General features: G+C 42.8%; 1 protein-coding gene across 1 annotated transcript in view; it reads right to left on the bottom strand.

Moving 5' to 3' along the window:
• Window positions 1-13,090, bottom strand: part of LOC124722102 (zinc finger protein 257-like) — a 94,611-nt gene that overhangs the window by 44,499 nt on the left and 37,022 nt on the right. The window contains exon 2 of the mRNA XM_047247300.1: window positions 1,945-2,097. Coding sequence (XP_047103256.1) covers window positions 1,945-2,097 — 153 coding nt within the window. The remainder of the gene's footprint in view (window positions 1-1,944; window positions 2,098-13,090) is intronic.

Consider the following 13,090-nt stretch of genomic DNA (forward strand, 5'->3'; position numbering starts at 1 on the left):
AATATTTTTTTTAAAAATAAATCATTACTCTGTACCACATGTATAAGGAAAAAGAAGTAACAAAACACTACCAGCACTAAGCACCAAAATAATAAAATTATTTTGTTTCTGAATTAACTAACTCTCTGGACTAGGTTACACACACACACACACACACACACACACACACAGATTTATACAGGGTGATTATAATTACAGTTCAAATGCTGTAAAAACAGAACCAATGCTGAGAATGATGTTAAATTTAATGAAAATTTTACTACTAGATGGCACTGTAAGCAGCAGAACATGCAAAAATAAGACAAGAGTACATGGCTGTTCTCAGTTAGCATCTGAGACACTCGGCATGACTGTCTCAATACAGGATTGCGCACTACTGGTAAAGCTCTTTTTCAAGAATGGTGACTGTGCGCCAGTAGCTCTGCAGAAGTTCTGGACACTCAAGCATATGAAAAATGGCATTGGTCCAACGTCTGTCAAGGGTCTGGAGAAAATGATTACAAAATCCGAAAACACAGGTTCTTTTGAAGTGCAATGTGGCAGAGGGAGGAAAACAACTGATCAAACAACAACAGAAGATGTGGCCACAGATTTGCAGGAGGGGTCAAGTAGTGGTCTGAAAATATGCAGTGCACGGGGAATTGCCCAAAGCATAAAATTCTACTTAACATCCTGCATTGCTATCCATACGAAATTAACCATATTCAGGAGCTGCTTCATTGTCAATTGCCTGTATAAGAAACAGTTGCTCTTGAATTTCTTGCTCACATAGAAGTAGACAACATGGGTTGATGTATGACATGACACACAACATTTACCTTTCTAGTGCTGACTGCAGGAATGATCACTTCATCCAGCACACAGTCTCCACACACTGGGATGTGCATCTTCCTGTCCACAGTATCTCATCTCGTCTAGCATTATCTTCGAGTGACAGGTGAACCCATTTCCATCTCCAAGGACAGATCATTACACAGAACTGCAGAATATGAGCAACAGAAAATCTGCTCACACATCAACCAGCACCAGTTTAATCTGTAAAGGTAACTGTGTAGTGTGGGTTGATGACATTGTTTATCATAGGGACACATTTTTTCAGAGACATGAGTCTGTGAGGCCTGTGCCCTGTACTGGCACTGGTACATGCTATGAGAGTCTTTAGCTCACCATCATTACAACTCTTCAACAGTGTGGATGTGTGGTAGGAAAATATTTAGGCAAGATGGTGCTTCCTGATACATTGCACAGCCAGTGAAGCAGCTGCTGCAGGGCATCCAGATCACTTAATCTTTATCTGTGTGACCTCTGGCTGTCGTGTAATCTGGAAGATGATGTATTGAGTGCTCTGGTTACAAATATAGTTGAACTGAAGGTACGTGTTACGCAACACATGCAGCATGCAACCCCTGAGATACTCCGATCTGTTGTGAAAAACGCTGTTTCTCAATTTCAACTTGGGGCACAGAACAATGGACAGCATAGAGAACATATCTTGCACCAGTCTCACAACAATTAAAAACAGATCTCATCACTGCTTTTTATGTGGTTCTTGGCCTTAGGATTTTTCCCATACAATGTGGTACAATCTTGCTGTGGTGGATGGGCATACTTAACAGTGCCACAACTGTTGAATACCAAATTTTGCGGTCATTTGCAACTCACACCACAGCTATCATACCACAATTCATATGTTATTCGTAGTCAAACCCATTTACGTAATATTTCATTCTGGGCAGAGGTTCTCTCTCTCTCTCCCTCTCCCTCTCCCTCTCCCTCTCCCTCTCCCTCTCCCTCTCCCTCTCCCTCTCCCTCTCCCCCACACACATTTTGAAATTAGAACTGGACCAGAATAAGTTTTTCAGGCTCCTGTAAGACTTTATATTTTCAATAGGAAACACCATGACTTGAAAGAGTATATAAGAGTAGACTGATGGATTTGATTACCTCAGATTGAAGATTTGGATCTTCCTGCAAGTTACATACAGAATCCAAGGTCAAATTGGCTTCTTCACATGCTCTCCAAAAGTTATAAAATTCTTCCACTTTATTACTGCAAGACACACATATAAGCTTAGGAAGACGATCTCCTGGATGCACCTACACAAAAGAAACATTTATACAATTAACCTTCAGATCTTAGAATTCTGCAGCCCACTACTGCACAATATATAGCTAAAAAAATGAGAGCACAGTTAATGCTCCAGGTCCTCCCTCCATTTTACAACATACATGATGCAATTGCTGAAGCAGAAAGTCAACTCTGCAGCAACACCAAATGAAACTGGTAACAAATGCCAGGAACTTTTTTATTTTTTTCCCCCCAGTGCAACAAGTGTCTTCACACAATAATAGTGTGAATCTGCACCTTTGTTAGTAAAATCATCTGGATCACCAACATGTGAATCACACTTTCTACTCCATGGTTGGATAGCAGAACCGATGATGATGATTATTATTATTATTATTATTATTATTATTATTATTATTATTATTATTTTAGGTCAGAGGTGCTCAACATCATGATCATCAGCGCCCTGACAAAAAGTCAGCATTCCAACCTCATGGGTGGTGATGAAGGCTGTGCAGTTTATGCAGAGCAGCAATAAAGTCTGCCTGCCTCCCTCCCCCACCAATTCAGGGTTGAGGCCTGACAGTTCACAAAACTTCACCACTCTTGTAACACTGAAATCAGTACTGGCAAGTATGATGGGCAGATCTCTACCGAGACTGAGGGCTACCTGATATCAGTATATAAGACACACATTGCCAAAATATGCTCAGCTAAAAGTGGCACACCACAAACCTCAGAGTGGTGGATCCTCTCGCCATTTGAGGAAGCCGTGTGTTAAAGGGGTATGTGCGATGCACAGTCTGGTAGGCAGAACTCCTTCCAGCAGTGCAGATGTCATGAAGTCCGTCATGCCTGTGCGGTCGATTTGAGGGACCACAGTTTTTTTTCTGTCACCTTCAACCATTCAGTCCCCGGCTGACGCATGATGTGTCTGTCACAAAATGAGATGACAGCAAGCAACGGGACGGAACACTGACAGACACCACCATCCCGAATGCTTCTATGGCTGCTTTGTCAGCCGTGTTGTTTCCCTGTATCCTGATGTGGCCAGGTACCCAGCAAAAGATAACCTCCTTGCCACAGCACAGGAGTTGCTGTAAGGAGTCATGGATGAGCTGAATCAACTGGTCTGCACTGGGTGAGCAGATAGGAAACGAACAACAATGCCTGTGAAGCCTCTGCTGTGTCATCATAATGCCATATAACTCCGCATCATAATTTGTAAATTGTTCCACAAGATGCACTTTGAAAACCATATTAGGGAAACAGTGGAACAACTGAGGACATCCTCTTGCTGGGGTCCACCTGCATATACAATGATAAAACTGTGGTACATTCTTAAAATGGAAGAAAATAAAGTTGTAAAAAATGTAATCCTGAGTACAAGTTCCATCCCTGGCTGTGTATTCGGAGGTGTGATAGATCCAGGTCATTGAGATAGTCAATGGCACATATTCTGAATGCCTTGGTCACGTGGGGCCAATTCCTAAACAGCCATTCAAAGTTGGGTTGGGTGACTACACTAAATGCCAATAACTAAGGTGATGCTGAGACTTTCAGTGCCTGTTGCGCCAACAAGATAAGTCACCAAATGCAGAGTGGTGGTTCACCAATCTCTAACTGAGCTGGTCCGAAAGGCTCCAGTTGATATCCGAATGTCCTCATGATGGACAGTGCCTAACATCTTACCACAGAACAAGCTGGGCAGATTTGTACAATCGGCAGTTTGGGTCTACAGCAATATCACAGCTTCATGGCTAGTAGTGTCCTACTCTGCTATTCCAGCTTTCCATCTCAACCAGTATGGTCCATGCCAACAATGAGTACTACCAAATAGTTACACAGTGACCGAGGAAAAAATAAATAAAAAGAAAGGTAAGAGTGATTGTCTTCTTTTGGATAAAATGGAGAGGACATCTAGAAATTTGAAAGCAGAGTAGTAGTAGTAGTAGTAGTAGTAGTAGTGGTGGTGGTGGTGGTGGTGGTGGTGGTGGTAGTAGTAGTAGTAAAATTTCAAATATGAGAACAGAACACACAACATAAAGCTCCTAATACAGATATGTGAGATGTGGCACATGTACACAAAGGAAGGAAGATCAGGGTTTAACATTATGTAGGCAATGAGGTCATCAAAGACTGTATATAATAGACTGCATATAATAGAAATGGGGAAATTAACAAAACATCCCTTTCAAAGGAATCATCCCAGAACCCACCTCAAGAAATTATGAGGAAAGAAACAAACCTAAATCTGAATACTGGGGTGGATATTTCAATCTAACTCATCTCAAAGGCAAGTTCAATATTTCAGACACTGCATCACCTCATTCAGTTCAAAATTAAGCTAAGAAATGCATGACTGTGTCATTTATGACATGATTACAGGATAATGAATCTTCATCCTTGATGTTGACATATTTTTTGGTTTTTTGTGCCATTCTTTATTTGGAGTGTGGCTTCTGTGGGTGAAAATCTGTTGTCTTTTCAACCCATTTCCAAATTTAATGAATCACCATGCTCTGTTTAATGAAAATAAAGTTAAACAAATTTACAGCATGTGTAGTCAACATGGATTAAACACAAATATGAGTGTCTGGCCACTTGTACCATCTATCATGACAGCTAGTCTGTAAAAATTTTGATATTTAAAATAATTCCTGTAATATGGTAGGGCCATTCACTTTTCCCTTTACTTTTGAAGAGGAAAATAAGTTTGCTTTCTTTTTTGCATCCTCACTTCTGAAGAATACAGGACACACGCTTGTTAATATTAAACATGTATGTGTGTACTTACTCTGATCCGTATTTTTTACATAATCCATTCCTTTCTTCATATTTAATGACAGGCTATTCTCTTTAACAAAAAATTGTGTTTGAGGACATCATCAGTTATTTTCCTGGTCAAATATCAAAAGCCATCACCCACTTTTAGTGTCCTGTTTCCTCGTTTAATTCGAATACATTCCATTATCTTTGTTTTAACTTTGTTGATATTTATTTTATACACTTTTTCAAGATTCTGTCCAATATGTTCAACTGCTCTCCCAAGTCCTTTGTCATCTCCTACAGAACTACAATGTCATCAGCAATTTTGAAAGTTTTTCTCTCTCCTCCCTGAATAATAATTTAATCCCTTTCCTAATTCCTCCTTGGTTTCCTTAACAGCTTAGCTAATGTGTAGATCGAATAATGTCAAGGATAGAGTACAATACTATCTCAGTCTCTTCTCAGCTGTTGCTTCCCTTTCATATCCCTTGACTCTTATAAATTGCAGTCTGACTTACATGCAAGTTGTAGATAACTTTACACTCCCTGTATTTTATCTTCTCCAACTCCATAATTTCAGAGTGTAGGCTATTCAACACTGTCAAAAGCATTCTCTAAATCTAAAAATGATACATATGTATATATGCTTTTCTTCAGCAAGATATGTTGTAGGCTCAGTATCATATGTTCCTACCTACATTTCTCCAGAACCCAAACCTATCTTCCTTGAAGTTAGACTCTACCAGTCTTTCTATTCTTCTGTAAATAATTTATGCCAGAATTTTGGTAACCATGGCTAATGTTTCTTTAATATTTGTGCCTATCAGCACTTGCCTTCTTTAGAATTGGAATTATTACAGTCTTCTTGAAACATGAGAGCATTTTGCCTGCCTCATATATATCACACGATTAAAAGTACGCTGATACCTATTGGTGGACATTGATATGGAATTTGTGCACCCTCTGCCTTTATAATGAGGGCATTGAGAACCTCTTTAAAGCAGCTGGAAACCTTTCAACGAGTTATCTGAATGTCTGTGGAGGAGTGGCAGACCATTCTTCCTCTGGAGCTGAAATCAGAGAAGGTTGTGATGTTGGGCACTGAGGACTGGAGCAGATCCAAGGTTCTGACTTTTCCCAAAAGTGTTCCATTGGGTTCAGGTTGGGATACTGGACAGGTCAGTCCACTTGAGAAATGTTACTGTCCACAAACCATTGCCTCACAGATGCTGCTTTATGACTTCACTGTTGGCACTACATGTGATGGCAGGTAATGTTCTTCAGGTATTTGCCAAACCCAAACCTTCCACCAGATTGCCATAGGGTGTATGGTGATTCAGCTTTCCAACCCACTCGCTTCCAGCGATCCACTGTCCAGTGGCATCACTCTTTACATCACCTCACTCATTGCTTATTACCGACTACAGAAAAGTGTGTTTCTGAGAACCTGCTCAACCAATGCCCCTTTTTTTAAACTCCCTAAGCACAGTAATTGTGCTAGATTGATTGCTGTTAGGACTTCGGAATTCATGAGTGAGTCCTTACACTGATTTCTTGTGATGCTTGACACCACTGTGCATCAGTACATGAAGTCTGACTGGTCTTGGTTTAGCTGTGGTAATTCCTTCACATTTCAACTTCACAATCGCACCACCCACAGTCGACTTGGGCACAAGAGTTGAAATGTTCCTGATGGATTTATTACTCAGGTGATATCCAATAATCAGTCCATGTTCAAAGTCACTGAGCTTTCCTGACCAACCCATCCTGTTGTTACAATTCTCTAGTGACAACACAATACTGCCTGCCTCATTTTATTCTGGCAGATCAATCCAACATTACACAGGGGTGTCTGGATATTTTTCATCAGATGGTGTACATCTTACATATCAGGTGGAATATTATTGTCATGGCAGGCTCTCCCAAGTATCTCAATAAATCCAAGGGAATTTCATTAACTCTGTGATCTTTGTTTGAACTTAGGTCTTTTGATCTCTGCCAAATTCTTCTCACAATATTTTTGCCTTCTCATCTTCATTTACTTTCTCTTCTATTTCTATAATGTTCATTTCCCTTGTATAGTCCTTCCATTCACATCTGCATCTATATGGGTACTCTGCAAATCACACTTAAGTGCCTGGCTGTGGGTTCATCGAACCATCTTCAAAATAATTCTCTATTATTCCACTCTCGAACAATGTGCAGAAAAAAGAAACACTTATATCTTTCCGTGCAGTCTCTGATTTCCCTCATTTTATTATGATGATCATTTCTCGATATGTAGGCTGGCATTAACAAAATATTTTCACATGCTAAGGAGAAAATTGGTGATTGAAATTCGTGAGAAGATCCCGCAGCAACAAAAAATGCCTTTGTTTTAATTATGTCCACCCAAAATCCTCTATCATGTCCGTGACACTCTCTCTGCCCTGTTTCTCAGTAACAAAACGTGCTGCTCTCCTTTGAACTTTCTTGATGTACTCTGTTAATACTATCTGGAAAGGATCCCACACTCTACAGCAGTACTTCAAAAGAGGACAGACAAGCATAGTGTAGGCAAGTCTTCTTAGTATATCTCTTGCATCTTTAAAGTGTTCTGCCAATAAATCAGTCTTTGTTTCACCTTCCCCACAACATAAAAACTGTTCTTTCCAAGTTAAGTTGTTCATTATTGTAATTCCTAGGTATATGGTTTAATGTATGGCCTTCAGATTTGATTGATTTATTGCGTAACTGAAGTTTAACGGAGTCCCTTTAGCACTCATGTGAATAACCTCACACTTTTCATTGTTTAGGGTCAATTTTCGCACCACACAGATATCTTTTTTAAATCATTTTGCAATTTGTTTTTATCTTCTACTGACTTTACTAAACAATAGATGACAGTACTATCATCTGCAAACAACCCAAGATGGCTGCTCAGATTGTCTCCTAAGTTGTTTATATACATAAGGAAGACCTGAGAGCCTTTAACACTACCTTGGGGAATGCCAGAAATCACTTCTGTTTTATTCAATGACTTTCTGTCAATTAGTACGAACTGTGACCTCTCTGACAGGAAATAACAAATCCAATCGCGTAACTGAGACAATATTCTATAAGTACGCAATTTTATTTCAATCTGCTTATGATGAACAGTGTCAAAAGCATTTTAGAAATCTAAAAATACGGAATCAATTTGAAATCTCTTGTCAATAGCACCCAACACCTTGTGTCTGTAAGGAGCTAGTTGTGTTTCATAAGAACGATGTTCTCTAAGTCCGTGTTGACTGTGTGTCAATAGACTGTTCTCTTCGAGGTAATTCATAATGTTCGAACACAATATATGTTCCGAAATCCTGCAGCGTATCGATGTTAATGACACGGGCCTTTAAGTTAGTGAATTACTACTATTGCCTTTCTTGAATATTGGTGTAACCTCTAAAACTTCCAATCCTTGGGTACTGATCTTCCGTCAAGCGTGCGGTTGTGTATGATTGTTAAATGTGGAGCTATGTGTATGATTGTTAAGTGTGGAGCTACTACATCAGCATACTCTGAAAGGCATCTAACTGGTATACGGTATGGACCAGAAGACTTGCTTTTATTAATTGATTTAAGATGCTTCACTACTCTGAGGATGTCCACTTCTAAGTTACTCATGTTAGCAGCTGTTCTTGATTCGAATTATGGAATATTTACTTGCTCTTCTTTGGTGAAGGAATTTCGGAAGGCTGTGTTTAGTAACTCTGCTTTAGCAGCACTGTCGACAATAGTATTTCCATTGATATCACGCAGAGAAGACACTGACTGTGTCTTGCCACTAGCACGTTTAACATATGACCAGAATCTCTTTGGATTTTCTGCCAGGTTTTGAGACAGTTTCATTGTGGAAAATACACTCCTGGAAATGGAAAAAAGAACACATTGACACCGGTGTGTCAGACCCACCATACTTGCTCCGGACACTGCGAGAGGGCTGTACAAGCAATGATCACACGCACGGCACAGCGGACACACCAGGAACCGCGGTTTTGGCCGTCGAATGGCGCTAGCTGCGCAGCATTTGTGCACCGCCGCCGTCAGTGTCAGCCAGTTTGCCGTGGCATACGGAGCTCCATAGCAGTCTTTAACACTGGTAGCATGCCGCGACAGCCTGGACGTGAACCGTATGTGCAGTTGACGGACTTTGAGCGAGAGCGTATAGTGGGCATGCGGGAGGCCGGGTGGACGTACCGCCGAATTGCTCAACACGTGGGGCGTGAGGTCTCCACAGTACATCGATGTTGTCGCCAGTGGTCGGCGGAAGGTGCACGTGCCCGTCGACCTGGGACCGGACCGCAGCGACGCACGGATGCACGCCAAGACCGTAGGATCCTACGCAGTGCCGTAGGGGACCGCACCGCCACTTCCAGCAAATTAGGGACACTGTTGCTCCTGGGGTATCGGCGAGGACCATTCGCAACCGTCTCCATGAAGCTGGGCTATGGTCCCGCACACCGTTAGGCCGTCTTCCGCTCACGCCCCAACATCGTGCAGCCCGCCTCCAGTGGTGTCGCGACAGGCGTGAATGGAGGGACGAATGGAGACGTGTCGTCTTCAGCGATGAGAGTCGCTTCTGCCTTGGTGCCAATGATGGTCGTATGCATGTTTGGCGCCGTGCAGGGGAGCGCCACAATCAGGACTGCATACGACCGAGGCACACAGGGCCAACACCCGGCATCATGGTGTGGGGAGCGATCTCCTACACTGGCCGTACACCACTGGTGATCGTCGAGGGGACACTGAATAGTGCACGGTACATCCAAACCGTCATCAAACCCATCGTTCTACCATTCCTAGACCGGCAAGGGAACTTGCTGTTCCAACAGGACAATGCACGTCCGCATGTATCCCGTGCCACCCAACGTGCTCTAGAAAGTGTAAGTCAACTACCCTGGCCAGCAAGATCTCCGGATCTGTCCCCCATTGAGCATGTTTGGGACTAGATGAAGCGTCGTCTCACGCAGTCTGCACGTCCAGCCCGAACGCTGGTCCAACTGAGGGGCCAGGTGGAAATGGCATGGCAAGCCGTTCCACAGGACTACATCCAGCATCTCTACGATCGTCTCCATGGGAGAATAGCAGCCTGCATTGCTGCGAAAGGTGGATATACACTGTACTAGTGCTGACATTGTGCATGCTCTGTTGCCTGTGTCTATGTGCCTGTGGTTCTGTCAGTGTGATCATGTGATGTATCTGACCCCCGGAATGTGTCAATAAAGTTTCCCCTTCCTGGGACAATGAATTCACGGTGTTCTTATTTCAATTTCCAGGAGTGTAGTATAAGCATCTCGCAATAAAGTCCACGCAAAATTTTGAGCTCCTGTGAAACTCTGCCAATCTTGGGGTCTTGCGTTCATTTAAATTTGGCATGTTTTTCATTATTTCTGCAACAGCATTGCGACTCTCTCTCTCTCTCTCTCTTCCTGGTGACACTATTTCTTTGCATTCAAGCTACATCTGGGTCTACACTTACATTCTTAATTTGGAAGGAGTGGAGATTGTCTCTCAGGAAGGTGTAAAACGATCTTTTATCCGATTTCTTGAATAGGTATATTTTTCATTTATTTTTGGAGAATTTGAGAGTTACAATGCTCAATCTAACTGCAACAACACTGTTCACTAATCCTTATATCTGTTTTGATGCTCATTATTAGCTCAGGATTATATGTTGCTAAGAGGACAAGTATGCTTTCACAACCTATTACTATTTGAGTGGGCTCATGAACTAATTGCTCAAAATAATTTTCACAGAATGTGTTTAGCACAATTTTGGATGAGATGTTATATGCATACCTCCAGATTGAAACATGTATTTTCGCCAACATATTGAAGGTAAATTGAAGTCACCACCAACTATCATTGTATGAGTTGGGTACGTGAAGTCACCACCAACTATCATTGTATGAGTTGGGTACGTGAAGTCACCACCAACTATCATTGTATGAGTTGGGTACGTTTTCAAAATTAGACTCAAGTTTTCTTTGAATCTTTCAGCAATTGTGTCATCTACTCCTTCCACCTTTCAGCTTTCTATTCTTTGCTTAGCATGGGCTTGCAGAATGAGCTCTCAATATTCACACAGCTGCTTCTCTTTTCCCCACGGGTTTCTTGACTTTTCGTATAGGTGGCACCTATCTTTCTCATAGTCATCACAACTGGGGAAATCTTGTTTTTCAAAGGTCGCCAGGGAGGAGTAAAGCCGCCAGTCAGCCTTAATAAGTTTCCATTTGAGTGTGCACGCAGATGGGATAGGAGTCAGCAAATGGATAGCACAAGGGAAATGGTCGTTTGAGTAGGACCACTCAAGACAATGGGCACGCTGGGCAGTGCAGGATAGGTCCAAATGGGAATAGGTGTGCGAGGAGTCAGAAAAGTAAGTGGGTGCTCCAGAGTTAAGGCAGAGGAGATTGAGTTCATTAAGAAGATCAGCCAAGAGGGTGCCTCTCTGACAGAACCCCAAAGGGGATGATGCATATTAAAGTCACTGAGTAGCAGGAAAGGGGGGAGGCAGCTGCCCAATAAGCTGAAGGAAGTCTGCCATGGCGATATTGAATGACAGAGGGAAAAAGTCAGGTGGGGAAGAAAAAGGTGAACTGCAACAGCTTGAAGGTGGATGGTCAGGAAGAGGGGCTGACTATGAATGTCATCCTGTACGAGCAGCATGATGCTCCCATGACGTGGAATACAGACTTTAGAGGGATGTCAAGACGAACCGGGAAAAATGTGAAAGCTCAAAACGGTCGCAAGGGTGCAATTTTGTTTCCTGAAGGCAGAGTACAAGGGGATACTTCGATGCTAAAAGCAGCCATAAATGTTCAGCTGGAGGAGAGTCATGATGAAGAGATGTAGGGGTGGCACCTCTGCGGCTGCCGAGTGACAGCCTGTGAAGAGTCGCTACAGGACACAGAAGCAGGAGGATCCTGCTCCATGGGGTCCACAGAAGCATCAGCTTGCTTGTGCTGTCAGTCTGTGGAGTCCAATGCTGAAAAATGGTTGGTGGTGTGCACCGGTGACATGGAGGCCGGCCGGGCTAAGATACTACGTGGCAACACCGTCGAAGAAGATCTTCGAGTCAGCGAAAGAGAAGACTGTTTGCCTGTGGTGGACTTCTTTGAGCTTTTCCGGTTAGAGGAAGACTCGGGTGTTTGGCTGGAGGGACGTAGGAAGTGTTCACGAGAGTACTACTTCTGTCCCTTCTGGCGTACCATTGTGTTAGCTGATGGCTTCACCCCTTGAGGCGAGAGTGTGATGGGTTGTTGCACAGCTGGATGGGGGGATGGCGATGCTACCTTCACAATGGGCAATTTCACAACCTCAGAGCTGAATTTGAGGTTGCATGTCTGTGTAGCCATGTCCTTCATGGACCGAGGGGTAACAAGAACAGAACTATAGGTGCCAGACGGGAGAATGCAGGGTTTGTGACTAGCCAATAACTTGTGAGCAACTGGGTAAGGCACTTTTTCTATTACCCGGATCTCTTGGACGGCCTGCTCATCAAGATAGATGGGAAAATCCTGAGACAAGGCCACCACTGCAGTTGATACAGTGGGGAGAAGGAGGCGGACAATCGCTCTTATGCACATCCCTACCACAGGTTACACATTTGGCTGGGTGTCGACAAAACGTTCTAGTGTGGCTGAAGTGATGACACTGGTAACAGCACATCGGGTTCGGAATGGTACGGCTGGACTGTGACAATTTCATAGCCTGTTTTGATCTTGGACACCAGCACCATTCTATCAAAGGTGAGAAAAAGAGTGCAGGTGAGCACTAAGGAGGAATCTACCTTTTACATCACCCGATGGATGGCAATGACACTCTTATCAGAGAGGTGAGATTGGATTTTGGCCTCAGTGAGACTGACGAGCAGCCTAGTGTAAATAACACTACAGGAAGAATTCAAAGTTCTACGGGCCTCGACACGAACAGGGTAACCGTGGAGAAGCGAGACGGCAAGCAGTTGTTGTGCTTGAGAATTAGAAGTAGTCTCCAAAAGAAAAGTGCCATTCCGTAAAGGAGAACAGGATTTCACAGGGCCGGCAATTGCATCAACACCTTTCTGAATAATAAATGGATTTACTGTGGTGAAGAACTGACTGTCTTCAGTAAGTGAGACCATGAGGAACTGTTGTGCAGCAGGAAGGGTCTTCGAATTGTTAGCCTCATTATGTCTACATTTCGTAAATGTTGATTGTGAAGACGATTGGCTCATTGAGAGATAATACCCCA

The sequence above is a fragment of the Schistocerca piceifrons genome, chromosome X, assembly GCF_021461385.2.
Source record: "Schistocerca piceifrons isolate TAMUIC-IGC-003096 chromosome X, iqSchPice1.1, whole genome shotgun sequence".
NCBI lineage: Eukaryota > Metazoa > Arthropoda > Insecta > Orthoptera > Acrididae > Schistocerca > Schistocerca piceifrons.